The following is a 25,571-nucleotide window of genomic DNA, read 5'->3' as shown; positions in this document are numbered from 1 at the left end:
GGGGAAAATTAAGCCACTCGGTGTTTGTATCAGTAGCAGATGACAAGGGGCAGAACACACTGGTGATGGGATATCGTGATGAAAAGCCTTCGAAGGGCTGGTAATGAGCTGTGTGGATTGGAACGTGTTAAAAACTGTTGCTGATTTTCCACTTTGTCTTTATGCTTTATTGCAGAGCTCGGCTCCTTCCAGCTTGGGAACAGGCTACTTCGTAAGTCTATCTCAATTTCCACGTGTGTGCCTTGCACTGGCATTGATTTACCTCTAAAATGAATGCTCATTAGGATGTGAAAACGTCTAAGAAGCAGACTGATATCCATCCTTTTAATAAGAATTGTTTTATTTTTAAAAGACTCAATCTGCTGGGCCCTCAGGATCATAAGCCAGTCTGACACATAGGCCTGGTTCCCAGCACATGGGCACATGCTCCTTACCTGGCAGTGGAAGAGAGTAGCACACCTTTGTGGGTACAGGGAAACCAGTCTGGCTGGTGTCACCTGTCCTCTGTGATTATTTACTAGTGAGAACTGCCACATGGAGTATGGAATTCAGGTGACGCATTGAGGTGTGTATTCACCAACAAGATCTCTTGAAGAACTTACAATGTATACCATGAGTACTCATTTTTAAATTGTGGTGAGAGGTGGTATGTTAATGGATGTTTTCTCTCATAGTCTGGGTAGGTAGGAAAACTTTTAGGTTTTCCTATGGTGATCATTAGACTTTCATTTTAAGAAATAGAGGGGTATTTTATTTCTGAACCTTATTCTCTGTCCTTGAGGAAAGGAAGAGGTGGGGGACATACCTCAGGGATTATCACAATATTTTTCATGCACAGAAAGTATGTCACTTGATTTATTTATAGTAAAATTACCCTTTTTGGATTCCATAATCCTTTTCGAGATCAGTCTGTCTATCTGTCTGTCTGCCTGTGTATCTGTCATCTGTCTGTCTGTCTAATGTTGCCAGTAAGCATTATTTACACAGCAAGAGATCATGGAATGTAGCCGTGTTCCTGGTGTTTACAGGAATCTCATTTCTGTTCTGAATGGTGAACACTGATAATCTAATGCCTACTTAGCATTTTCTGAGAAAACAAAACAAATGGAAAATAATTACTGGTTCAGTTTAGTGTTTTTAACATTCTTCACTCTAAAATGCTAATTCCTGATTTTCTTCTGCCCACACATTTTTCTCCATATATTTACATTAAATGTATTAAAACCAACATAATCTCATTGAATAGTAAGTCTTTCCAAGCTTGGCAGAAGTGGTATTTTCTAGATGTTGATTTTTTTTTTAATCTTAATTTATCATATGAGGAGAAAAAGGGTAAAGCTGATTTGGTATCTGCTTAATATAGTTAGCACACTGTATTCCCTTATCCTGGCTCCTCCTCACTGTGGCTGAATATTCACACATGCAGAGGCACACAGGATACATTCAGTCTCTTGCTTTAGCACTCGGAATAACAGAAGCAGTTCCATCTGCCATCCCTTCACACCAGGCTGGATGTGGGTTGACATGCTAGAAGTAAAATCTGGAGACTGCCAGTGTCTCTTCTCCATCCAAAAGCTAAATGTTCCCCTCTTGCCTTCTTCTGCAGAAACGAGGCCAAAGCCACTACCTTAGTCCTTGATCTCTTCTAGACTGTACATCCTTGTACTTTTTTATTGTCAGTATGATCACCCTGAAAGAATAAGCCATCTTTGTTAACATCGAGATTTTCATTGTGCTTTGTCACTTGTGTTTCTCTGTAGTCGCAGAAATGTTTATTTTTATTCTCTAATAATACATGCTTATGAGTAGAGAGCCTTTATGAATCTAAGATGATTTTTTTTTCACTTATGTGTTAGATGAGTATAAAAATTTTTCCTTATTTTGGTTATATAAAAAACCTGTACTGTTATTAGCTTACACAGAGAAGATATATACCAGATGTATGCTCAGCTCTCAGCTATGACAAAAATGCCTTACTTAAAATGTGTTTCCAATAATATGATTACTGTGTTATCAGAGTACAAAGTCCATTGTATTATTGCCAAGTCCTCATCAAAAAGCATCTTCTGTTTCAACTTTTGTTCCAAAATATCACATATAATACTTCAAGCACTTTCAACAGCGATGAGTTTCACACCCTTAAATGGAAATGATATATTCATAAGGTATTTTCTTGTGTTTTGTGCCAACACACATTCTTTGCCCTGTGCTTGTGATCTGTGATGTGATAATAACCTTTTAGTTGTACCTGTAAAGAAGGTTCAGTGTCAGGTAAGTGGAATGGTGATATTTGGATTCCATCCCCAATCCTCTTCATCTCTGAAATTTGGACAGTGGCAAATCACCTGCAGAGTCAATGAGCTATTAATGCAGGTGAACCACATGCGAACTCTAGTATGAGAAAACTGAAAGCACACACTTCATGGCTTTAACAACCTGGAACTGTTTTCTTCAACAGCCTCCCATACTCCAGCATCACTCTCTAACCCTAGAATCCTATTTTGTTTAGATTTTATGGTCTTAGAGATTTCAGTGAACTGAGGTAAAATGCTAATCATTAAGTATATGAATAAAACACAGTCACGTGAATGTGTGCATGTGTGTGTGCACCTACACACACACAACCCTTGACCAGGACCAGCATGTTCTACTTTCTTTCAGGTCCTTTTAATTTATCATGGTGGCAAGTTAAAGGGTTTGAAGGAGAAGGCTTTGTTTTTGATCTGGTTATATTTGTTTATATCTCCTTGGTTTTATGTTCCAGAGATGTCTGCTTAGGTCTGTAACTTTTCCAATCTATTTAAAAGCATTAGAGTTGAGACATGAGAACAGCAGCTAGAATCAGTGTTTACATAAGCATATTGCGAAGGATTCTTAAAGTAGACAAAATAGAGAAAGATTGGAACAAACTTTTCACATTAGTGAGAGCTTTTGAATAATGTGGGTGTTATACTCACAGAGACACACACACATATATATGCAGTACATACTCGTGCCCAGCTCATATTCTAAATATAAATGAAGTATAGATGAGTTGGAATTGATTTGCTGTTTTCTTTGGCAAGAGTAATAAAACTTGTTGGAGTGTGTGTAGGATTTTCTTTTCTTTTTTTTTAAACGTTAATGCAGTGAACACATTTTCTTTTCAATTTAAATGTTTTTGGCTCTATTACCTTCTCATGTCTATATTTGATGTTTCATTATGCATAGTGTATAATTAAGAACATAGAGGCAGAATAAGCTGGAGTTAAAACCTCACTCTGTCTGACTAGTTGTGTGAGTTTAGGTAGGTTATTTAATGTCTCAGAATTTGTTTCCTCTTCCATGCCTGTCTCATAGAGTTGTCGATATTAAATGAGACAAAATATTTAACACGCATAGCACAGTACTCAATAATCACAAATAATAAATACTGTCTTCTGTTACTCACACTATAATCTCCTGATATTTGGTGGTGGATGGAATAAACATGGTTAAATGACTGTGTAGTGTCGTGGTGATAGAAGATTACCACCAGAAATAAATGGTACGAAAGTAGGTTTTGTAATTTGTGCTTATAGGGATAAGATTATTTTATTCTCAGTGCGCTCTTCTTGTAGCTTTTTCAGGAGCCTGTGGTTTTATGTTTGGTCAACTCTGTACCAATCAGCTCGATATTTGAATGTAAAACAAATACGTATCCATTCTCTATGATCCTCTGTGATCATGTTGATGTTGTAATGTCCTGTGCCATGGGCCATTCACGTTATCATTTCCCCCTTTCATTTGTCTATAAACCCGTTGCCGTCAAGTTGATTCTGACTCATAGCGACCCTAAGGACAGAGTACAACTACCCTATAGGGTTTCCAAGGAATGGCTGGTGGATTCGAACTCCCATCCTTTTGGTTAGCAGCCTGAGCTCTTAACTACTGTGCCACCAGGGTCCTTAATTTGTCTATGGAAGTTGTTTATTTCTCCCTCAGACTAAGAACCACTTGAGGCCTTTAAAAACTGCCAGCAGCAAATAGGTCTGGGCTGGGAGGTTAGGGAAGGCCTGGTCAATACATCAAGTTGTATGAGGTTGTATTACATGGTTGCTGCTCTCTGACACCAGGAAAAAAAAAAAGGTTACTGCCCTGGCACACCTGAATGAAGTACCTGACGGCATTAGAGTGAGAAGACCAGGGGAAATACCTCATAATGACCAGTGGTCTGTAGTGTCATCGCAGGAAAAGTCTGGGCTCATTTTTTCCAAGCACTTGTCTCCATATGCCTGTAGTTTGGAGTTGCCTGTTGGGGTGGCTTATATTCCAGGCTGAACTTGAGCCCTGGTATAAAGGAAATAAAGCCTTACTTATTCAGGCAACATGTCCTGCCTGCTTCTCTGGGTAATCTTCAGCCTTTTTCTAGCTAAGATGTTTAAAAAGGGCCTTGTTTAAAAAGGCTTTTATTATCTTCAGCATTCCAGATGTTGAACATACCTTCAGCCTTTTTCTAGCTAAGTATCTTAGGCTCAGAGACTCCTTTAGCTTGGCCTGCTTTTATAAACTCCAGTGATTTTTTTCTTAAGGGTTCTCAACTAATAATTTTCAGTTTCCTCAGATGGATCACAGCTAGTAATAGACCCACTTAGAAGTTATCAAAGAAACTGACCCATTTCTATTTAGAGAGCAAAACTTACATATTATATAATCCAGAGGAGTTGTACAGTACAATAAACCTGAAAAGGTGATTGGTGTGAGTTGTTTATTTTCTCCCTAGACAACTTAAGTTGTGTTGATAGAGCTGGTGCTAGGCAGCCAGTACGGAATGTTGACCCGTGTCTTTCCAGCCAGGTTTATAAAGGTCATAAAGGGAACAATTTTTTGCCCCTTTCTCAGTTTTTGGCTACAAATCCTTGAAATATTGCCTTTTTCCCTTCCCTGTAATTCATATAATTCTCAAAACTGATTTGTGGTTTTTTTTTTTTTTTTTTAACCACGGTTGCTTCTTTTTTAATTTCAGAGTGGATTTTACTGTTAGGCGAGAGAGGAATTAGTTTCTTTAAAAAGACTGGGCTTTTTTTTTTTTAAACAGAATATTTAGAATGCTGAGCTTTTCTTTAAACAGATACTTCTGACTTTTTGTATTTCAGTAAGTATCAAGCACCTTCTCCGTCTTCTAGGTGATCCATTATAGATGTGAAGAGATAGAGCAGGGTGCTTGCCTTCCTTTGTGATGCTTTTAAACATTTCTGACATACTTTGTTTGAGAGGGTTTGGGCTTCCCAAAAAAGCTAACGCTGTTTACATTTCTATGGGTTGTTACTTCAGAGGTGTAGCTACATCAGCCTGACCTTGACTGCAGCCCCACCTAAAGCAGAAAATAGACTTGCCTTCCTCCCTACTTGCTGGTACTTGATAGTGATGGTAGGAGAAGATTCTTGAAGTATGGATTCATAAATTTTGAGTATTTATATTTAAAGTAAACACAGTGTAGTGTTTTGAACCTGTCTCCCAAATAAGATTGTAACATTTTTATTTATTAGTAATTAACTCAGGGCACCTTTATGACGGAAACATTTTTAAAATTTGGAGTTCAATTATTGGAGCATTTGGACTCATTCATAAAGATTGAGCTGGAAAACGGCTCACCAGATGGAGAGTTCAATTCATTTAAACTCACAAATAGATGTATTAAACATCTATTCTTAGTTCCTAATAATAATGTGCAAGCTTGGCCCTCAAGACTGGGGTGTACACAGTGGAATTTGATTCAAGGCAAACCAGTAAGCCTTATGAGAGAAGTGTAAGTAGAGCACTTGGGTAGGATTGGTTAATTGTAGGAGGCTTCAACTGTGCAGAGCCTGATGGATATTTCAATTCTCAACAGGTAAAGAAAGGATGAAACAAAGTTCAAGGCAGAGGGAGCCAGAAAGACAAAAGCTCAGAGGAAATAGCATAAAAGGGTGTGGAAGTGTTTTGATTGTAGCCTATTTCTGGAAAGGAGTAGCACTTCAGGTTAGGAATGTTGGCTGATTACAGGGAGTATGGAATAAAGCCATGGAGGAAGTTGAGTGAGTTGGAACAAGATGGTTTCTAGGTAGAACCAAACTTAGTGACCTGTTAAAAATTGAATGAGAAAGAAGTCAAACCAAGGATTGATGACTGTGATGCAGTTTCCTGAATATAGGAATCCCAGGAGGAAAAGAACTGGTTTTAGGAAGATAATGAGTTTGTACAGTGGAGTAGGTAGTTGGTAATTTAAGTTTGTATGTCTTTAATGATATGGTGGCTAAAATAGAGAAAGAACAAAATATCATCACTGTCTTTGGCTGGGTTCTCTAGAGAAGCAAAACCAGTAAAGCATATAAATTATATAGAGAGAGAGATTTATAGCAAGGGAACAGCTCACGCAGTTGTGGAGGTTGGAATGCCCCAAGTCCATGGACCAGGATAGAGGCCTTTTCCAATTTATGCAGCTGCAGAAATTGGTGAATCCAAGAGCAGCAGGTCGGAGAGCAGGGCTCCTGCTCACAGTCTGTGAAGGTCAAGGAATTCCAAGATCGACAGGTAAGGTGCTAGCTCAAGTCCCAAGAACCAGAGGTCAGTCATGAGGCAGCTGCTAGATCCAGAACAAGCCAAAAGCATCGGCAAGGTGATCAGGAAGTAGGTGGTGGGGAATGGAGAGATGAAGGCTGAGGGGGTGGTGAGCTGCCACAGGCCCTGCCCCCACCGGTACCACTCAACAGATTGCATCATGGGGGTGATCACAGGGAAGTGATCACAACATGATACAACTGCCAAAACACTGAGAATCATGGCCCAGCCAGGTACACACAATCTTAACCATCACAGCCACCAACATTAAAATTTATATTAATTATATCAAGTACTTTGTAAGAACTTCAGTATGTCCTTCAAATTCAAGCTTACACTTGTCACAAAAGATCCTTGAAATCTCATTGTGTAGTTTCCCAGAGTGCCCCATAACAGTTACCCAGTGAGGCACCAATGAGATTTGAAACTTTGGCCTCACAGACACCCTGCCTCCAAAGTGATCACAGCGTCACTAAAATGTTTTATTAGGGAATATTTAACACATATAAAAAGATTTGTCATGAATATATTGTTTGATTACAATAATAAAACAATTATCTTGGAGTCCATCACCAACTTAAGATGTAGGACATTACCAGTGATTTTAAAGCTGTTTGTGTACTGAGCAGAAACAGTTTGGCCAATGAAATAGGCTGCTCTTCCTAATGGTGAAAAGTTGCCAACTTTGTGAACTGTACCCTAAACTGTGTTTGCCTCCTATAAAGTAACAAAACCTGAATCTACACTGAAGTAGCTGTTTTGTTAAGGTTAGGGACCAGTGATCTTAGGGAATTAATCTTAGTTATACTGGAGGCTTGATTTATGCCAGGACCAGGTGTCTGCGTTCTGACAGACTTCCCCACATAGGCACAAATAAAGTCTCTAATTTTAAGGGCCTTAGACTGAAAATATCATTCTGTGTTCCATTTGCAATTCTCATTCTTTTTGTCATGACAAAATATTCTAAATCTGTAATTTGGGGAATGGGATCAATGCGCTGTGAGCAGACACACCCTGATTAAGTGAACATTTCAAGTTAAGCTCTGGTAAAACGCAGACCCAGTGCTGTCGAGTCGATTCCGACTCTCTGGTAGAAGATGGTTAATCATTTGCAGAAGCTCCAAATGGGGTGATTTTCTAGCTCACCTTGTGGAGATTGTCTTCTGCCTCCCACCATTTTTAGCTTTAACTTTCTCCTTCAGTACAAGGGAATTAAAGAATTTGGTGAATAGGTTAATCAGACAAGAAAAGATTGACTGATGTTTCGACTTCCAATCTCAACTCTTGTTTTCTCGACATTCATGTGAGGAAATAGGCTAATTATTTTTAAAGCTTTGCCATATACAGGGATCTTTGTTGCTGTTGCTGCAAACTGCAGTAAAAGAGAGAAGATGAAAACCCAGGTGCTCGTGATGATATTTCTATGTACTTGGGTGGCACTGTGGTGAAATGAGTTACAGAGCCCATCTCCTTGGCCTCCCCACCCCCTTTCCTGGCCCTTCAGGTATTTCTGAGGAACCAGCCACTGGACTGGAGAATTGCTAAAAGGTTTTTGGTTCTAATATTACACCACATACGGTTCTGGCTACCTTATACTTAACTGTGTGCCACGTCGGTCCATGTTGCTCCCATTCTTTGCTGCCTTTTGAGCCACAGTTATGCAAGGTCATAGTCTCTTTTCTGTGTAATCAGCACTGCTTTTCAGTGTCAGCATTGAAAAGATTCCAGGTTTTGATTGAGGGCCAAGTCTGCCTTTCTTTGGAATTAATAAATAATAACAAGTAATGTTTTATATTTACATTACTTAGTTAAGGTTATCGTTAGTTGCCATCGAGTCTATTCCAACTCATGGCAACCTATGCCATGTGTGCAGAGTAGAGCTGGTCTATAGGGTTTTCAAGGCTGTGACTTTTTAGAAGCAGATTTCCAGGCCTGTCTTTCGAGATGCCTCTGGGTGGGTTTGAAATGCCAACCTTTTCACTAATAGTTGAGCGCTGAACAATTAGTGCCTGTAAAATTTGAGTGGGGGTAGTAGTGATAGTGGCTTTGTCAGAATCTGTCTAACTTCAGCGGCGATGATGACCAGAATCAACCCGTAGCTGATTCCCACGAGGTGGGGGTCAGACACACCTCCACTCTCCAGCCTTTTCACTGTCCCTCCCAGGACACTGTCTGCTTCTCTGCTGCTTCAGTAATCCATTGCGATGGCCACACAGAAGTCACAGGCCATACTTACAGTTAAGTGGTTTATTAATGAACAGGCTACAACTCAGGATCAAGGCTGAGAAACACGTGGGCACAGTCTCCCTTCTTCAGTGCAGGACGCAGCTGCAGAAGCTGGTGAACCCAAGATCGGCAGGTGGGAGGCAGGGCTCCCGCTCCTTTCGGCCCTGCCGCCTGTCACTGCCTGCTCTGCCCCTGGGCCCCTTCCAAGCCTGCCTCTTTGTTCAGTGTTACAACCCTTGACTATGTTACAGTTGCTTTAGGAGGTTCCTTGCCTCCTCGCTCTCTCTATCTCTTCTTTCTTCCTTCTGCATTTTCCTGCTGCCTCTCTTCTGTCTCAAAACCTCTGTGGACCTGGGTGTTCATACACACCACTCCTTTTCAATTTCAAGGCATGGCACACCCACTAGAGCCACGAACTGACCAATTCCCTCTTGGTAGGCCACAGACACTTCACTTGCATAGTTGGCTATAACTTACCTCGTTTGCATAGTCTATTGACCAGTCCCTGCAAGGTGCATACCAGTCATTAGGTGGGCTGCAGCCCAGGACCGGAGAAAAAGTATCAAAACCAAGTTGTTTTCAGCTTACCCAGGAAATGTCAACCAACCTGGACAAAAGCAACAGACCCTCTTGGGTAGAAAACTAGGGTTAAATGTAACGCCTCAGGGTTTAGAGGAAAAATCTCTCAAGCTGTTTTTCCAAAGAACCAAGGCAAAAGGCCACATAAAGGAACTCATTTCACCACAGTGCCACCCAGGTAATAGAAATATTGAGGCTGTAGACTTCCTCTTGGTCATGAAGACAATTCAGTAGAGGCTTCAGGACAGTGCATGGGCAATCCCAGAGGGACGAGATAGCTCACTGTCATGGAATTCTGGAGAGAATTTTATCTCCATTTTTACTTTTTTTTTTTTTCGGACACTGGCTTTAAGGAAGGTTGTTTTATTCCCGTTGGAGATGTCCTGATTAGAGGAATGTCAAATTAGTTGGTATGAGTTATACAAGAGCCATGGTGGCGCTGGACCCTGAAATTGACTTTGACTACTCACGCGACCCTTATTTTGATAGATTTAACTGCCCTGGAGTTTTATTGACTGTCCATCACAATCTTTCAGATCAGAGGACTCATTCCTTTGCTTAACTTCGTTAAAAAAATATTTTTGCCTGAAATTGTAAACGAGATGCCTCCCAATCCGTTGCATAAGGAACTTACAGCAACACCAGGGGTGTCGTTGGAAAAGAGGTTAAAATACACAGCTGGGCTTGTTAAAGAGGAAGAGTGCTATATTAACTCTCAGTGTCACACTCTCCCACAGTCAGCTCCAGCAGTAAACAAGAGTTATTGGAAGCTGAGATAGTTTGAGACACTTCACTTATCTCCCAGTACTTGACTTCAGAAGCCAAACATTTAAAATACCTTTTGCTGGTGTAAAAATGTTTATCCGTTTAAAATACAATGCCGTTTTAACAAAAGCACCCTGGTGACAAGCTGTTTAGATATAGCACAGTTAATAAACTGTCAAGTCCTATACACATACACTTGAAAAGACCAGCACAGTTACCAAGGCTTGGCGTTATAAATCACTGTTAACAAACCTTAATTTGCTTAGCAGGCTAATGAATGATCTCCAATTTTCTTTTAGTAATTAGCTCCTGTGATAGTCATGTTAAAGGAACCTGCTTTCTATTACATTTAATCTCTGCTCTGAAATCTTTGGTGTCTGGTTTGCAGAAGGGGAAAAAAACCAACAACTTTCAGTCTCCATTGCCAAGTCCCTGGTCATAAATCTCGATGCAGGATTGTGGCTGTTTTCAAGTAGGAACATTGCCAAAGGTGATGACTGACTATTAGAGCTTATAAACTAATGTAGTAGCAAATTTAGAATGGCGTGGTAAAGCCAGATAATTGCAGCATTTCCTGCCTAAATGCTCTGCTGTGTACGTTGCCTCTGATTCTAAGGAGACATTAAAAATGCAGCAAGGCATAACAGCTGTGGTTCGTAGTGTCCTTCTAATGTTTCTTATGTTCATCACATCTCATAAAACCCTGCCCAGGCCAGCAAATGACTGTTCATATATACAGCTGGACTGTCCCAGAACCGAATCCTGTAGGTAACATTACAGAGGCCCACCAGGAGCTCACCCAAGTCCATGGTATGCCAAATTTCTCTTGCTATTCCCAAGAATTCTGTTTCCTTTTAATCCCCAAAGAGAACATTCACTTTCTACCTTTTGCAAGAGTTCCCATTAATAATCTACTTCTCCAGTCCTTTTGGGAAACAGGTCTAATTTTGCCAAGGGAAGGTAGGATAGTATCCTGTGCATAGGAAGAAAGAGAAGATAGGTTTCACCTTAAACCCAAAGGAGGCAAAGAAATTTGGTTCCCTGAGAATTTTTTAAAATACGCTTTTTAATAACTTTGCAGAAGAACTACCTCTGTGGTCTGTATGCAAACCTGGTTTCTCTGAAAAAGAGGAGCATTAACTAGAATGTTCTGAGAAGAGAAGGAAATTAGGGAGTCCAATAGGTTCTTTTTTGTTGTTATGATTGCAGTATGTTCTTTTAATCAAATATTAAACAGCTAAGTATCATGATGAAATGGGAGCCTTCAGCAGCATTTAAGGGGCATAATATACTCACAAGTTACTTTCACCTGTATGTTGCTAAGTTGCCAGCTTTACTAATTTGGTACCCAAGTAGACCTATTATTTGGGCTTTACGTAGGCTAGAGTTACAGAAATTGTAGGTCTGAAACCAAAACCTGTTGCCGTCAAGTCGATTCCAACTTATAGCAACCCTGTAGACAAAGTAGAACTGCCTCATACGGTTTCCAAGGAGCACCTGGTGGATTTGAACTGCTGACCTTTTGGTTAGCAGCCGTAGCTCTTAACCACTACGCTACCAGGTCTGGCTTAGAAGGGACTTCAAAATTGGCTTGTCCAACCACCATTCTGAAACATGACTTAGAGAGGAGCCTGGTATTGTTGGCGTAGACTTAACAAGTAGGACTGTGACCTTATCCCGGATACCCTTTTCTGTTGGTATAGTTGAAGATCACATCAGTTTTCCTGCTAGCTACATCACATTGTTCTCTTATCTTGATGGCAGTGACTGTTAACTAGTAACAATAAGTCTTTTTCATATGTGGTACTGTTAAATCCCTTTTCTGAAAAAATTCAATTGTAAGAAGTGGACCTTAGCTTTTTATCTCCGTTGAAGTTTGTCATGGTACACTTGGTCCATTATTCCAACTTTATTTAGAGTATGCCATCTAAAATATTGTTTCCCTCTTAGCTCCATGCTGATGAAAATCCCTTGGTGCTATACATGGGCTTCTTTGATCTTCATCCAAGTCACTGACAATACAATTTGACTGCTGCTAGGTTTTCCTTATTGCTGACTTTGCAATGACTCATCTTTATGGAATTTGATATATTCTGGCTGGTCATTATAGGTTCTATGTATTTATTTTCACTGGTGATTTTAATATGGGGCCTCACCAGAGATCAGACATTCTTCCTGGCTTTTGTTTACCCATAGACACACTGGGAAAGGGCTTTGAAAGAATCTTTGGACAAGCTTAGTATACTGAATGCCCCCCCCTCCTTTTTTTTGTAGTTATCTTATCTACCTGTTAAAAAACAAAAAAACAATAACTAGACAGTCTCTGTAGAGAAGTGTGGCAATTATTGTTCTCCTGCAGATAGGCAAAGTAATTGGCTATTAAAATATGTGTCTTAATTGACAACAGCAACTCAAACAGATACACGTACACCAATGTTCATTGTAGCGTTATTCACAATAGCCACAATTTGGAAACAGCCCATGTGCCCACCAGCAGATGAAGGGGTAGACAAAATGTGGTCTATACATACAAGGAAGTGTTATTCAGCTGTAAAGAGACATGAAGTTCTGGTACGTGCTATGACATGGAAGAACCTTGAAAACGTCATGCTAAGTGAAATAAGTTAGACACAAAAGGACAAATAAGTGATCCCATTTACGTGAAACATCTAGTACAGGCAAATCCATTGAGACAAAAATTAGTGAGACAAAAAGATCAGAGGTGGGGGGAGGAGCTGGGGAGTTTATACAGCCATTGAAAACCCTATGGAGCACAGATGTACTCTGAAACACGTGAGGCTGTGATGTGCCTCTCAGTCCATCTGAGTGGTGACTCCACCCTCAGGCCTGGAAGGCCCTGTTCTTCTGCCCCTTGGGCGTGGCAGTGATGACCCCTCAGCTTTGGGCAGCAGGTCTGGCCCCATCCTGCTGGCACTCGTGAAAGGGAGCTCCAAACCCCAGAACCGAGTTGTTGAAGATCTGACTCTCTGAAACTGTCTTAGCTATCTAGTGCTGCCGTAACAGAAATACCGCGAGTGGATGGCTTCAACAAACAAGTTTATTCTCTCAAGGTCTAGGAGGCTAGAAGCCCAAATTCATGGTGCCAGCTCCAGGGGAAGGCTTGCTTTCCCTGTCGGCTCTGAAGGAAGGTCCTTGTTATCAACATTCCCCTGGTCTAGGAGCCTCTCTGCACAGGAACCTCAGGTCCAAAGGACACATTCTGCTCCCCGTGCTGCTTTCTTGGTATGAGCTCCCCTACTCTCTGCTCACTTCCCTTTCCTTTTATCTCTTGTAAGATAAAAGGTGATGCAGGCCCCACCCCAGGAAAACTCCCTTTACATTGGATCAGGGATGTGACCTGAGTAAGGGTGTTACATCCCACCCTAATCCTCTTTAACATAATCTAATCTTCCCTCATTAGCCACAGGCAGAGATTAGGATTTACAACAGATAGGAAAATTACATCAATCACAAAATGGTGGACAACCACACAATACTGGGAATCATGGCCTAACCAAGTTGACACGTATTTTGGGGGGGACACAATTAAATCCATGACAGAAACCTAGGAGGCTGTGGCGCCACCTGTGAAACCCCCAGAGTCCATGATTTTACCCTTTGAGACGGAGGCAGCTTGGCTTCCTGTGTTCGTTGTCTCTGCAGCTTCTTCTTCCTGGCTCCTTGGCCTCAGCCCCTCGGGCCTCGCTGCCTGTGCCTGCCCTGCTGGGGCAAATGTTCCAGAGCTCTTCAGGCTCCACCAATAAGTGCCTGGCGGCACCCCATTCCACCAGGAAACTTTGCCTGGAAGGCACTCGGCTCTCTCGCTCAGTGAGTTGGCTTCAGCGCTGCCTCTCACTGGTCTCCTGGTTTTGCTGCTGCAGCTTCCCTTCTGCTACTTCTTGCTGTCTCTGCCATCTCAGTATAACAGCTTCCCTCACTTCCTCCTGAGTCCTCACCAGAAATCTTTCACGTCCATAATTCCACAACAGTCCTTTCAAGGCAACCTAGGCTTTTACTCTAAGGCACACACTTGAAACTCTTCCAGCCTATCGCCATTCACAGTTTCAGAACCACCTCTACCTCTCAGGTATCTGTCAGAGCAGCACCCCATTCTCTTGGTACCAAGTTCCGGTCTTAGTTACCTAGTGCTGCTGTAACAGATACCACGGTGGATGGCTTTAACACACGGAAATTTATTCTTTCACATTCTAGTAGTCTAGAAGTCTGAATTCAGGGTGCCAGCTCCAGGGGAAGGCTTACTCTCTGTTTCTCTTTCTCTGTCTCGGCCCTGAAGGACGGTCCTTGTCATCGATCTTCCCCTGGTCTAGGAGCTACTCAGTGCAGGGGCCTTGGGTCTAAAGGACGTGCTCTGCTCCTGGCACTGCTTTCTTGGTGGTATGATGTCCCTGTCTCTCTGCTCACTTCTCAAAAGAGACTGACACAAGATACAGCCTCATCCTGTAAAATCCCATCCTGCCCCATTAACCTGACGGCCCCTCATCCTGCCTCACAACGTCACAGAGGTAGGATTCACAACACATAGGAAAATCCTAGCAGGTGACAAGATGGCGGACAGTCACCCAGTACTGGGAATCATGGCCTGGTCGATTTGACACACATTTTTTGTTTAGTCTGTAACATCCAGGTTATTGCAAATTCTGAATTTTGAGGGCCATGAAGTTAATGAAGTTTTTGTCTTATTCCTCTCTGTACATTGACCATCTTCTCATTGTATTTCCTTCATCTTTCAAGTCAAAGGTTGGGTCAGGATGCTTCAAGGAGCCCTACGGTATGAGCTCCTCTGTGGATGTGTTGGTAACTCTTTCGCGGCCAGTGCAGGAACGAGGCGTGTTTAGGGACCACCTGTAGAGGTCAAGGTGCCAGTTACTCCCACCTGAACTCTGTCTTCTTGGACGTGCTGCAGCACACAAGCACTTGAATTCTTTAACCCAGGATGTTAGCAAACAAGGATAAGACCTACTGTGCAAAGCCAGCGATTATGTAAGTCTTATATAAGCTGGTCTTCTTTAGTCCCTTACTATTAAAAAGAATGCTAGTCCTTAGCTGGGAGAGTCTTAGAGTTGGGGTTCAGTAACGCTTCCTCTTGTTGGCTTTCCCTAATTTACAAGTCTCAGGGCCTGAGCAAGCCCTTGATGGTTGAACACTGAAGTTTTGGGACACCCTTTCAGTGCTCAGAGTATAAGACATTACTACTCTTACAGCAAAAAAAAAAGAAAAAGAAAAAGTTTGCCTTGCTTCTTTTCCTGCTATGATGTGTGCATTTTGTTACTTTCCGCTGCATATGATTTTTCTTAAACTACCTTTCTGAGCTTCATTGATCATAATTTTACTGTTAGATCTTTATCACTATTTTTACGAACTACTGAGTATTTGTGTTTATGACGTATAAAAGTACATACCCAAAAAAACCCAGTGCAACACATACATAAATTAAGCAATTAGCATATATTAACTATTTCATTCACACAGTAATCATATGAGGTTTAAACAGTCATTGTTCCCATTTTAGAGATAAGAAAACTGAGTCTCAGAGGGGGTAAGTAACTTTCCCAAAGTCACACAGGTAGTAAGAATTTGAGTTGAGATTTGACTCCGGTGGATGAAAACTATCCTGCCAAGAGGCTGAATCGTTATTTCACATTGAGCAACCAAGAAAATAAGATCTGCATTATTTTTTTCCACCAGTTTTTTAGGAGCATATACCAAATGGTGAGTTCTGTCTATATTTGTTTTACTTCCTTTACTAGACAGTAGAGCAAGTGTGTCCTTGTAGTCTGTTTATTACCTTTTACTACAAACATAAAACCTTACCCCCTCCCCCCCAAAACAAAAGGTTTTATAAATGTTTATTGATACTAATATGTAATTGGATATATAAGCCAATGCATATAAAGCCTGGCTCATGACACGGCCTAGGCCAGGTGTGTGGTTTTCCAAAGCTTTTTGCCTTTATGAATGGCCTGGAAAACTTGTTACTCTTCAGAACTGTCGCTTTCAGGCCCCCACCCATGGCCCAGGAGTACCTGATTTGTGACAAGCTCCTTAGGTGAATCCAGAGGAGTCAGCCAGAAGGTGTACCTGTACGGGATGTCATTGGAAAGCAACCTTAGCAGATATAATTACCACCTGATTTAATAATATGCACATTTGTATTAGCAAATTTTTATCTGCATGTTCACACTGGGCACCGGGGTTTCCTTTTTTACGATAGTGTAACTTGCCCAAGACTCAATTAGATATTTGATGGTTCTCTGTCTGACCTTTATTTGGTTGATCATTTTTCTGCCCATATTCACTCTGTCATACTCACGTAAGGACTTCGGTGACATTCTGGGTAGAATGCTTTAATAATTGGGGGAGTGCAGAAAAAGACTGTTGGTGCTTGGTAGGAATATTTCTGGGGGTCTGCTTACTCCTCTGTTTGAGACAATTGCCCAATGAGTTTTTATTTATGTTACATATAGTAATTAAAAAAAAAAAAAATCGACAGCACTGGGTTTTTTTTTTTTTTTACTTACTCCTCTATTTGAGACAATTGCCCAATGAGTTTTTATTTATATTAGATTACTTTTTTCAAAATAGAATTGGAATTTTTTAAACCCATCCATTTCAATGTATACAAGATTTAAAAAAACAGATAGCTTAATGTTTTTATTCCTGATTCCTTTCATCAAACTGCTTTTATTACACTTTTATTCATTTTATCGTTTTCCACTATCCAGCAATAGGCTTATTCTTGGTTCATTTCTTCTTTCAAGCAGTGGAATTATTTACGTATTTTTCCTTTTCTCCCATCTTCTGCTTTCCAGCCCCCACTCCCATTTGGTCCTGCAACATGGTAAAATTACAGACGTGAGCCTGAATATAAAGGATTGCTTCACTGATTGCTAAACATGTATTCTAGTGCTTTTAAACTCATTTCAGGTCATCGTGCTGCCAATTAGTTTGATTACAAGTATTTAAGCTGTCACATATAAAGCCTTCTATTTCCAAGGGTTTCAGCTTTCAAATCATGAAAACGAAGTGCACTGTGCTTCTCTATGTACACAGCTCACTTTTAATACTTTAGAAGAAAGCTGGGCCTATTATAAAGATCAGTCACCCATTCAGAGCCTGGGTAAAACATACCCAATTTTGGAGCAGTGATACAACCTTGTTAGAAATTTTGAAAACGTGCATGTATGCATATGTGTAGGTACCAAAACCAAACCCACTGCCGTCGAGTCGATTCCAACTCATAGCAACCTTATAGGACAGGGTAGAATTGCCCGATAGTTTCCAAGGAGCACCTGGCGGATTCAAACTGCCGACCTCTTGGTTAGCAGCCGTATCACTTAACCACTATGCCACCAGGGTTTCCATGTGTAGGTAGGGACTGTAAAAATCACTTCTTTATTCTAGTTTTAGGATACGTGGTTGCAAATCATTAAAAAAATGGCATCTAACATCATTTGGTGACTAATATTTTGCCTGTGAAAGTGGAAGACTTTTGGAGAATTAAAACACACTCAAGTCTCTAAAGTAGTACCTTCAACATAAGGCAAGAGCCCACGATTGTATAAAAAAAAAACCCAGCGCCATCGAGTCGATTCCAGATCGCATATGAAGTAGTAAAATCCTAGGGTAGAAAATGTATACAGGGTTGATGGAGCTATTAAAAGTTGATAGATTTCAAACAAAAGGTAAAACATATCTCTCTTGCATATATAAAATGTACAGATTTTAAAGATTTTATTTAACTAATAATGATGGAACAAGTTAGAAGTTACAACCAGCTCAAAAGAGAATCCAAAAAACAGACACAGTTGTAGATCAGTTATATTGAAATGAATGTGCAAATGGAGGCAAAAGTAGCTTCTAGGGAGGTCAGATCAGCCTCTATCTGACAGGACAGAATTTGCATGATTTTAAACAGACATTATTTTGCACTGCTGTCAGTTACCTAGAACTTACTGAGTTGTAAAATTGTGCCCATGGCATCACAAAAAGGTTAACACTGGAGAGCCCACTATAGACCATGTGTAGTTTTCCCTTGAGACGCAGGTTATCTCCTGTGATCAGTGAGAATAAGAGACCATTTAAAATGTTTCATTTCAGTTTACAAAAGCAGAATCTACTGAATGGTTATGGGTTATAGACAGCTTTTTAAAGAAGAGAAAGAATTTTGTTATACAAAATTGAACGTTAAAACAACATCAGCAATATTCCAAACAGAAACTACAACCATTGTTCACAAGTTCATGCAATCCTATGTAATTAATTCTGCACTAGATCTTGGGTTATCAGCCTCATGAATCCATCTGCTTCTTGGCACAGAAGAGTTCTGGGGATCCTAACTCAGCCCACTGACAGGTCTTAAAGTTGTTTGAGAAGTGACAACAGAAGCCTGTACCCAAGAGTCTGTTCTTTGAGGTGTTAGTTATTTGACGCACCGGGTACAGTCCTTGTCCATGAAGCTTTGAGACAGTCTTTGCTGAAGACCAGAACTTTGGCTTGTAGCAGAATGAAGAGCCTTCAGGAAAACATCAGAGTTAAAAAAAAAAAAAATTGTGAACGACACAGGCTGTGTTAATTTATCACGTAATTTCCAGGAGTAAAAGATGTGCTGAGAGGTTATAACAAGAATAATGCAATTAACAAGGACATTTGGTGGTTTCTGTGGCGTGCAGAACAAAACTAATATAAAGAAAAAGTTTTACACAATATGTCTGTAAAGATAATGATTAAGCCTGTTTTCCAAGAAGACAGTGTTACATTTGATTTCTAAAATCGAAGGAACCTAACAGCTCCCGTCAGGTCAGCTCCCACACTCGTGGCAGCCCCTGTGTGTCGGAGCAAAACTGTGTTCCACGGATGGGTTTTTAATGGCTGAATTTTTGGAAGTAGATCGCCAGGCCTTTTTTCTGAGGCGCTTATGGGTGGACTTGAACCTCCAACATTTAGGTTAGCAGCCTAAAACATTAAACATTGGCGCCACCCGGGGACTCTCTTGAGATATAACATAATTCTGAGACTATATATACCATATTTTTACACAAATAACACACATATTGTACTTTTTTGCAAATGGCAACCCCCCCGTGTATTATTTTCGTAAGTGTGCTATACCAATATTTTTTACATGTTAGTGACTTCAGTTTTTTTCTTTACATCCAACGGATTTAATGTTACTGGGATAAAATTTATGGAAACTTCATTTAAGGTAGATATTTTCTTAAACCAAATACAACCAACAGTGAACTGAATGGGCTTGTGGTGGACATGGGAGGGGGAGGCCATGTTGAAACGAAAGAGTTTGAATGCACAAAGAGCTAGAGATTAGCAAGTACGAAATGATCCTAGGCCTAAAACTACAAGAACAAGGTGTTGTTTACATTTTATTGCTTTCATAAATCTTAAAGCAGAACACAATTTTTGAAATCAACAAATAAGTCACCAGAAGAAATTATAGTTTCACTTTAAAATAGGCCATTTTAGTTTATTCAGTCATTGTCTTTATCATCATCATCCGACTTCTGGAACCCTACAAAGCCCAGTCATCATTGAAATATCTCAGAGCTGCCTACAGACGCTCTTCGTGACTTCTGAACTGATGTCCTCACCATTGCCTTCGGCATCTTCATCTTCAATGTTCTGCTGGTACACAATCCCAGGCTTTCTGAAGTCATTGTGGATGCTTCCTGGGGTCCTGTTCTCCCAAGCAGAAACCACCCGCTTGCAGACTTCTGCCAGAGTCACCCGCTTCAGTCATCCTGATGGTGTGAACTTGTAAATCCTAGCCTGCATCCGTCATCTCACTGTCTTCTCACGGAAGTCGTACGTGGGTGGTTGACCACTGTATCCAGTGGCTGCAGCTTGCAGATAAGGCCACCAGCCATTTTGAACATTTTCTTTTTCATTTGTGAACAGCCATGGCGTTGAAAATTAGCAAAGACTTCTTCTAAAAGAATCCCCACTGCCTGGCCTTGTAACATTTATCTACCCATACTTTCATAATATCACAGTCTATCCATCCCTTCTTATTACAGTGAACAGCCACACTGGTGGGCAGTTTTTCATGGGGCGTGGTAATTATTTCAGTTACCTCGTGCTGCTATAACAGAAATACCACAGTTGGATGGCTTTAACAAGCAGAAGTTTATTCTCTCACAGTGTAGGTGACTAGAAGTCCAAATTCAGGGTGCCAGCTACTTTCTCTCTTGGTTCTGGGGGAAGGTCCTTGTCATCAGTCATCTCTTGGGTCTAGATGCTTCTCAGCCCAAGCATCCCACAGGACACACTCCACTTCGGGCTCTTCTTTCTTAATGGTATGAGGTCCCTCTCCTCTCTGCTCGCTTCTCTTTTTCTCTGTCTCAAAAGAGACTGATTCAAGATACAACCTAATCCTGTAGATTCTGTCTGCCTTTTTAATAGAACTGCCTCTAGTCCTTCCTCATTAACATCATAGAGGTTAGGATTTATAACACATAGGATAATTACATCAGATCACAAAATGGAGGACAGCCACACGATACTGGGAATCATGGCCTAGCCAAGTTGACTGACATTTTAAGGGACACAATTCAGTCCATAACAATAACTCTCTTGAAAATCACCGTGGGCTTTAATTTACCCCACTCGCAGCACAACCAAGGACTACAGTGAAGCCAACCCTCTTGTGTCCAGTGGTTGTAATGGCTACAGTTTTCATTACAGTCCTAGTGACCAGAATGTCGAAAGACATCAGAACCTCATCCATATTAATTATGTCCATTGCAGAAATACCTAGTTCAGAGATTTCTTTGGTGACAGATTCATGGAAGTTGGCCATTTTTTTTTCACAGTCACCCAGAAGTTGCTGGCCTTCAGTGGTTCTCGTTCTCATGAAAGGCCATTCCTTTTCATGAACTGAGAAATCCAGGTGAAACCCTCCTTGAAATCTGGGACTCCTCTTTTCCTTGCCAGAAGCTTTCCTTTATTTTGAATTGTGGCAGTAGAGACAGCTTGATTTTGTTCCCTCAAGAAATAATACACTCTTTCCAGTTCTCCAACTTAGGCTGTTTTCCTCTGGGCCCACGGTGCATGTGTTTCGCGGATCCATTTTCTCCAGCTCCTTTTTCTCCTTACTCCGTTTGTGAGTGGACGACTCCTCAATCTCACACTCTCTTGCTGCTGCTGCTGCTCGGTTGGCGTATTTCTTTCGCCCTTGCAAGGACTTTTAGTTTGAAGTCAGCAGTGTTCAATTTGCATTTAATTCCTGCCATGATCTTAAAGGGTTCTAAGATTTATATTTATAAACAAACAAACAAAAAATGTGCACAATATAATTGATAACTGGCTGGTTCTAGTAAAAAGATCACAAAATTCAAATGTGACAGGTACAAGTAGCAAGGCTCTTTTTATATGCTTGAAAGCATCATTGATCAAAGACATTGGCACTAATAAGACAGAAGCAGACTATGAAATAAGCCAATCTAACGTAGCTTAATGGTTTCACTTAAGGTGATCTGGTAAGGTTTTCTCATTCAGCCGCTGAGCCAAGACCAATCATGTATCAGTTTTGCTTTGTTTATTCCTCTAATTAAAAGCCAGAGTTGAAAGGCGACTGTGATAATTACGTCAGTGCAGATCGAGTCGAGGTTCCTACTGATAGCTGCTTAGTGCCGTTGATGCCAGTGCAGGCTTCTCTTTGCTCTCCAGTTGATAGCATGTGATTTATGGACAGGCTTCAGTAGGTTCAACGTTCTGATTGTGACTCAAAAATGATGCGGATATAATCAAATTAATAGAAACAAACACACAGTTTCAATTGTTTATTTTCCTGTTACCAGGGTACTACCAGACTCGATCCATGACTTCTTGACTGTGGCACATACCTTTATTATGTACACATAGGAGCAAAATTAACATTTTGGACTATTGAATGAAGGTGAATGAGACTGAAATTCACTCCTGGAAATGTCATGAGACATGTGCGGTCTATGCATGGGTACATTATGCCACAAATTTTTTACATAGTTGTAATTTAGAAGAAAGTAAGAATATACCAAGAATTTATCACGAATATCCAGAGATTTGGTTAGTCTAGAGGAGGCCCTAAATGTCTGTATTTTAATAAACTGCCTAATAAGTCTAATATGCACTTCCAGTTGAAACCTGCTGGTGTAGAAGATGCTAGACTCAAATTAAAGAAGTGTGGTTGTAACCAAGGAAACAATTTAAGTAATAAGTGATATTATGGCCGATAGTCCTGTACTGTGGCGGCCTGATATTATCAGTCAGAGCAACGCTAGAACCCTGATAAAACAGGAAAGCCTGACGTAACTATTTCATACAACTTCCTGAGGTTGAACATATTTTAGAAAGCAAAGGCATTGACAAGTCACTAGGGACTTTGCATTTAGCGTAAATTTCTCCAATATTTCTGGGTGTGATGCTCTGACTGCAGAGATTTAGGCAGGGTGGACTGAACGTTTCTTCTGTGTCACCAACTCTCGTGCTGCCACTCCTCGTGGTAGCTCATCAGGAAGGCCTGGTCACTTCTGACATCCCTCTTTTTATAAGGTGAAAGAACAACTCTTTATGATTTCCCTGGGGAATCTTAAAGATAGTTTTAGATGCAAAAAATACCCTGAAAAAGACCAGACTTAATGGTCTGACTGAGACTAGAAGAATCCCGGCGGTCATGGTCCCCAAACCTTCTGTTGGCCCAGGACAGGAACGATTCCCGAAGACAACTCATCAGACATGGAAGGGACTGGACAATGGGTTGGAGAGAGATGCTGACGAAGAGTGAGCTACTTGTATCAGGTGGACACTTGAGACTGTGTTGGCATCTCCTGTCTGGAGGGGAGATGGGAGGGTAGAGAGGGTTAGAAACTGGCAAAACAGTCACGAAAGGGGAGACTGGAAGGAGGGAGCGGCTGACTCATTAGGGGGAGAGTAAATGGGAGTATGTAGTAAGGTGTATATAAGTTTATATGTGAGAGACTGACTTGATTTGTAAACTTTCACTTAAAGCACAATAAAAATTATTTAACAGCAACAACAAAAATATCCTGAAAGTTTAGTTTAATTTTGTCTTATTTTACATTTAGGATTCAGTTTTAGGAAAGCAAAAGGAGAGTTGAACACTTAAAATAGGATCACGGGTGCCTGTGAAACAGGCGCTGGCTCTCCGTTTGAAAGTGCTGCTAAAACATTTTGAAGTAAGCACAGAAAGTAATGTATGTAAGGAGCCTTAGTTCTTCTGTTTTTTTTTTTTTAAATAATAAAGGATAATGAAGCACAGAAAGTAATGTGACCATAAGGAGCCTTAGTTCTTCCGTTTTTGTTTTTGTTTTTTTTAAATAATAAAGGATAATGACGTCAACATAGAGAAATTTATTCTAGGAAGAGACAGAATCTTTACTATGTGGGCAGATTACACAGAAAAAAGAATAACCATTCATGTTACTGCTATTCAGACTCATATTACAAACTAAATCAAGTAAAGTTTGCTTTCCAAGTTTGTCCTTGTTATGCTCTCTCATAGTTTGGAACAAACTGACACTTCAGGACTGATCTTAGGGGGTCTGCAAGGACAGAACTGACATCACACTATCACTATGATAAGGGCGACAGCAGATGTCAGAAAAAATGCAAGTCAGGAGACAGTGGGGCAACATCTGTTATTGCTGAGAGGAAAAGATACCAACCTAGAAGTCTACACCCAGTGAATGTTAAGAGAATGAAAAGACAGTCCACAGACTAGAAGAAATTTTTTGTAAAATGTGTATCTGATAAAGGTCTTGTATACAGAAGATGTAAAGAAACCTCAACACATCTTAATAAGAAAACAACCCAATTCAAAAAATGGGCAAAGAGATTTGAACATTTACTTCACCAAAGAAGATACACAGATGCCCCCCCAAAAGCATATGAAAAAGTGTTCAACATCTGTAGTTATTAAGGAAAAGTGAACTAAAACCACAGTGCTATAGCATTTCATATGTATTAAGAATGGCTGAAATAAAAGAAGACTGACTATAACAAATGTTGGAGTAGATGTGGAGGGACTGGAACTCCCACCGCAGTGTTGACGAGTATAATAAGGTACAGCCACATCTGAAAACATTTTCTCAGTTTCTGAAATAGTTAAACATGTACCCATCATCTGGTCGTATAAATGATACCATTTATAGAAAATGCTAGAAAATGCAAATGAATGTGTAGTGAAGAAAGCAAATCTGTGTTTGCCTGGAGAGGTAGGTTCGGGGAGGGTTGGGAGGAACGAATGACCAAAGGACAGGAGTCGATGGATATGTTCATTACCTTGACTATGATGGTGGTTTCACAGATGTGTTCATATGTCAAAACTTATCAAATAGTACACCTTAAATATGTGTGGTTTATATATTTCAATCATACTTGAGTAAAGCTGTTTTTGAGAACAGTTATGAAGACCATGTTTCTGCTGTTAGCAATGACCTTGGCTTTATATGAGGTTTGCCTCCCATCTTTTCCTATTTTCTGTATTTTCAGTACATCAACCTATTGTACCCTGCAACCTCTCTATCTCAAACAACTAAACACAAAAACTCTTAAAATTGTCAGATGTATATTTCCATCAAAGAAATTTCTCATGGTCCTTTGTTAAATGTTCAGAGATACATGATTGGGCTTCATGAAACAAATGTGTCCCGTTTTATAGAATTAGGGGAGAGAAAATACATACAAAGGAGCCCATTCCTTTTTCTACAGCCTTTTATGTCAGAGCTAAAAATTGCTGTCTGATAAAATGTAGGCCACCGGATTGAATTACTTCATTGAACCATTGCTGTCCTCTGTTAATGGTAATTGCGCAGATATAGCAGTCTTTCTCGGCAACATCTCAGATATTTACCTCCTACTGTTTTTCAATTCAAACCTTTGATGAAAATATTCCCAGTACTTCTTTAAAGCAGATATCCAACTGTCTTTCTTGACAAAAGCAAGGTTTCTAAATCAGATCCTGACAATTTGTGACACAGCAGTCTATCCGAATCACCTTTTACCTATGTCACTATGTCATTTCCTGAAGAAGAAAGTGTCCATCAGACAAGAATTTCTGTAGGTTTTTGGGCCTGGGAGGTTGGTGTGCCAACGAAGATGGGAGCAGAAACAGAAAAAAACCATTCCTTCCTTTGACTTGAGGGGAAGGATTTCATTGAGAGGTTGGCCCAGTAAACAAAATAGAGAATTTGCATATTTTGAAGATAATTTATATGAGGAGAAATATTGTTTAGGTATTTGTTTTTCTCAAGACAGCAGTAAGTAAAATGATTTTTAAAAGCTTTTACTTTTAGAGTATTGGAGGTAATGAAACAAGGTTGATGTTTTTGATTCTTCTTAACTTTACCTGTTAGGTTATTTGAATACCACAGTGTTTAGTTTTCTGTTTCCTTCTCAGGGACTCAGCTCAG

At 40.3% G+C, this 25,571-nt stretch overlaps 1 protein-coding gene across 4 annotated transcripts in view; it reads left to right on the top strand.

Moving 5' to 3' along the window:
* AUTS2 (activator of transcription and developmental regulator AUTS2) overlaps positions 1 to 25,571 on the top strand; it is a 1,314,883-nt gene that overhangs the window by 572,670 nt on the left and 716,642 nt on the right. For all 4 annotated transcript variants that reach the window (XM_049903251.1, XM_049903250.1, XM_049903253.1 and 1 more), the window contains one exon: positions 176 to 211. In XM_049903251.1, the coding sequence (XP_049759208.1) occupies positions 176 to 211 (36 nt within the window). The remainder of the gene's footprint in view (positions 1 to 175; positions 212 to 25,571) is intronic.

Source organism: Elephas maximus, chromosome 12, assembly GCF_024166365.1.
Source record: "Elephas maximus indicus isolate mEleMax1 chromosome 12, mEleMax1 primary haplotype, whole genome shotgun sequence".
In the NCBI taxonomy this organism is placed as follows: Eukaryota; Metazoa; Chordata; class Mammalia; order Proboscidea; family Elephantidae; genus Elephas; species Elephas maximus.
Note: the sequence above shows the minus strand (reverse complement) of the source record. Positions and strands in the feature narration are given on the sequence as shown.